At 56.8% G+C, this 3583-nt stretch overlaps 1 protein-coding gene across 1 annotated transcript in view; it reads right to left on the bottom strand.

Moving 5' to 3' along the window:
* The window catches only part of CLIC3 (chloride intracellular channel 3), a 14005-nt gene extending 10518 nt beyond the window's left edge, over positions 1 to 3487 (bottom strand). Inside the window, exon 1 of the mRNA XM_019510444.1 lies at positions 3376 to 3487. Coding sequence (XP_019365989.1) covers positions 3376 to 3411 — 36 coding nt within the window. The 5' untranslated portion in view covers positions 3412 to 3487. The remainder of the gene's footprint in view (positions 1 to 3375) is intronic.
* Positions 3488 to 3583: the final 96 nt, after the last annotated feature.

The raw sequence follows: 3583 nt of genomic DNA, 5'->3' as shown, positions 1-3583 counted from the left end.
TTTTGTAATGAAGATTATTCTAACATTACATGCCCTTCCCTTCTGTTCCAGGGCGGATGCTGCAGTCTGGTTACACCTAGACTGTTCTGGCAGGTGAGTCAGACACTGGACAACACAGCTACACCCAGGTTGGAGCATGACACAAGGCCTGCATTGCACAGGCTGCATATTCCCAGAGACACAGAAACTCAAGGGGGAAAGCAATGGCTAAGCCAGGGGTGTCCAACATACAGCCAGCCCACAGGCTGCATCTGGCCTGCAGAGGAAGTCACCTGACCTGCAAGGCTTCTCTCTGGCAGACAACTCACTTCCCATGGGGCTTCTTGCTGTGGCTCTCAGAGCTGCTGTGCCAGTGTGATCAGCCCCCAGGGGATTAATGGCCTTCTCCCTCCCCACCCCCCGCTCCAAATCCACAGCTATATTTCTGGTTTTTGATTCTCATTTGGCACCCAAATTGGTGACAGGGCTGCAAGGGTGTTAGCAGCAGCTGTGGCAGCTTGGATCCAGCCTGCATAACTCACTGGAGTGCATCACCCCTGGTCTAGGCTACAGAGTACAACAGCTGGGTACAAGCAAGCCACAATTTCCATTGCCTTCAGTGGACTTGGGTGCTTTATTATTAGTCTCTGTTTTTAGGGTGGGGACGACTGAGAGCCAAGGGCAAAGGGACCTGCCAAAGGCCCTGCCTAAGGCCGGTCAGAAAGGCAGTAGCAGAGCCAGGAACACACCCCAGCACTCCTGACCTCCAGCCTGGTGTGATGAACACAACACCCAATAACGCCGCCACCCCTTGCAAACAGTGCCACTGGACCCACCTCACCGAACAGCACAGCTACCACGCCAAGATGGGCTTATGCACGGGCTCCAGCAGGGCCCAGGGTGTCCTGCCACCAAACACTTCTCCTGCAGTTTCAGTGGCTGCAGGAGTCTTTTCTGCTTCCTGCCCTAAATTATCACACAACCTGCCCATGTCCATGGATGGGCTCTTGGCCTGGAAGGCACCTCAAGGGGCATCTAGTTCCACCCACTGCTGTGATGCAGGATGCACTGGTCCTAAACCAACCCAGCCAGCCGCCAGGCCTGCCTGTTCTCCAACTACCCCCCACCACTGCTAGCGAAGGGGATCCCACAGTTTCCCTGCGTGCCTTGTACCCTTGTCTGACAGCTCCAAAGGTTTTCCTGAGATCTAATCTCAATTTCTCGCTGCTGTTTCCTGCCCTGCCCTTGGCAGCTGATGGGAGAGCTGGCTGTTCCCCCTCCTCAAATATTTGAAAGGCTGCTATCAAAAAAGCTGCTATCACTTTTTCTCTAAGCTAAACATATTTGGTTCCCTCAACTGCTCCTTGCAGAGTTTGCGTTCCAGCCCCTTTATCAGCTGTGTCAGCTGCCTCTGGGCCCCATCCATTTTCTTGACATCCTTCCTAACAGAGCCCAGCAGCACGAGGCCTAACCAGGGCTGAGCAGAGTGGTGCTGTCACCCCAGACCTCACATACAACACTCCTGCTTAAGCAGCCCAAAACTGCATTTGCTGCTCTTGCTATAGCATCACAGTGCCGACTCCTGTTAAGCCAGTGATCCAACAGAGGCCCCAGGTCCTTCTCAGCACTGCTACTGCTCTGTCAGGTATCTCCCCACCTGTTTCTGTGCATTCAGTTTATTCCCCTGGAGAAAGCACCTTGCTTTTGGCTTGGTTGTATTCCATTGCGCTGTCTCCAGCTCAGGTCCCCAGTGTATGCAGACCCTTTCCAACTCTAATTCCATCCTCCAACATATTGGTAGGGACTGGAGGAAGGAGGACACAGCAGCACCATGACAATCTTCCTCCCCACTGTGCTAACATGCAGGACGCCCGGAGCCAGCTGCAGCCAGGTGCAGCTATCGCTGGGGGCACCAGCATCTTCCCAGATGGAACAAGTCATGGAACTTGCAGTAATGCGCCCTTCTAGGCATAGGGAAGCCCGGGCTCAGTGGGGTCATATGGGAACCAAACCCCAGAGGTCAAAGGTAAGTATGGGCGTCTCTGCCCAGTAACCAGGATACCAGGACCAGGGCTGGCAAGGATGTGGGAGGAGAGTGACCCTCAAGGTAAAACCTGTTTATCACTGACCATAGCCCTGCTAAAGTGATGCCAACCCCTGGCCACTGTGTGTCCAGGAGCAAGGGACCAGGCTGGCTTTCTCAACACCAATTGACAGAGAAATCCCAGGGGGGGAACAGACTGAGGGCATGGCCCCACAATCAGTCAGGCCCTGCAAGAGCCAGCAAGGGGGGGCGGCACTGGTGAAATGCCCAAAGAACCTGGTGCCTGCTGCTGCCCAGCTGGTTTCTGCCAACCAGGCAGAGGTCCAGCCCCTGCTCAGGGAAGTGAAGCTGGCAGGCACTGGAGCTGGCGGGACTTGGGTGGGACTGGGTGCTCCATTTCCCTGTGCCTTTCTCTGCACAGGAGGCAGTTTTGCTGGCTCATTTATGAGAAGACCCGAGGTGGCCAAAACCTTATAGGTATCAAAAGGTCCTGTGCAGCTCAGTGCCCCCCACACACCTGGCAAAATTGCTCATGGCCCAGCCAGACACCTGCTTTGTGGGGGTGTACTGGGCTGGGGATTGGAGGCTCTTTGCCTGCACCCAGGGAGGGGGAGGGGGGAGCAGAGCCTTGTGTGACGAAGAGGAGCAGAGTGGAAGGTCCTGGCTGTGATGGGCACCGAAGGGTGAACCACACTAACCGCTATCTCAGCAAGCAGCTGTTAGCTTCACTAGGGACAGTGTTAAATGCCCCAGGAAGCTCCCTGCCAGCAGCCAGGGTAAGCAGAGAGCAAAGGTGGCAAAACCCACCAGTACCACTGAGCAGTTATCAGCTGAGGAGACCCTCATGGCTACAAACACCCACCACATGGCCCCCTCCACTGCAGCAGACAGGTCTCCGCATCAGAAACCCACCGTCCTCTGACCACAGGCAGAGGGCGAGAGGCAGGAACACGTGCAGCCTTTTCAGCCTCTGCGCCTTCAGCTAAGTCACTCCGGGCAGTGTTAGCCAGAGCCTCCTGGAGCCAAGCCCTTGGGAGGGGGACACATGCAGGAGATTGCCAGGTCTGCCAGGGCAGCAAGGCAAGGGGGACGAGTGAAGGGCTGCAGGTAGGTTTGAGGGCTCCAGCTGAACTATCCCTGGCAGCCCAGCACAACCTCGGGGATCACTTGTCTAGAGACGGACTCCCCACCAGACCCAGCCCAAAGACAGCTCCCAGTCCCCATCAGCTTGGGAGTGTTAACAAGCAGAGCTCTGTGAGCTGCGACACGCTGCGTACACCTACAGCTGGGGTTTCCTGATGAGCCCCCCGCCGCATGCCTGACCCCCCACCTGGCCGAGGGGCAGCTCGTACCTTGATAAACAGCTGGAGCTTGGAGCTCTCGGCCATCCTGATCCTCGCTGGGCAGGGGCGTGCGCCGCTCTGAGCACACTGCGCTAGGCTGGCTGGTAAGGCTCGTCTCTCGCTGCCCCACCCTGGCGGGAGCTCCACCAACCACATTCCTCTCCAGGGTGCAGGCAGGTCCTGGAGCCAGCTGTGCAGTGCAGCTATGGGCCTCCTC

Source organism: Gavialis gangeticus, unplaced genomic scaffold, assembly GCF_001723915.1.
Source record: "Gavialis gangeticus isolate Ggan-Ray unplaced genomic scaffold, GavGan_comp1, whole genome shotgun sequence".
Taxonomy (NCBI): Eukaryota; Metazoa; Chordata; order Crocodylia; family Gavialidae; genus Gavialis; species Gavialis gangeticus.
The sequence above is the reverse complement of the archived record's forward strand: the minus strand, read 5'-3'. Positions and strand labels throughout refer to the sequence as shown.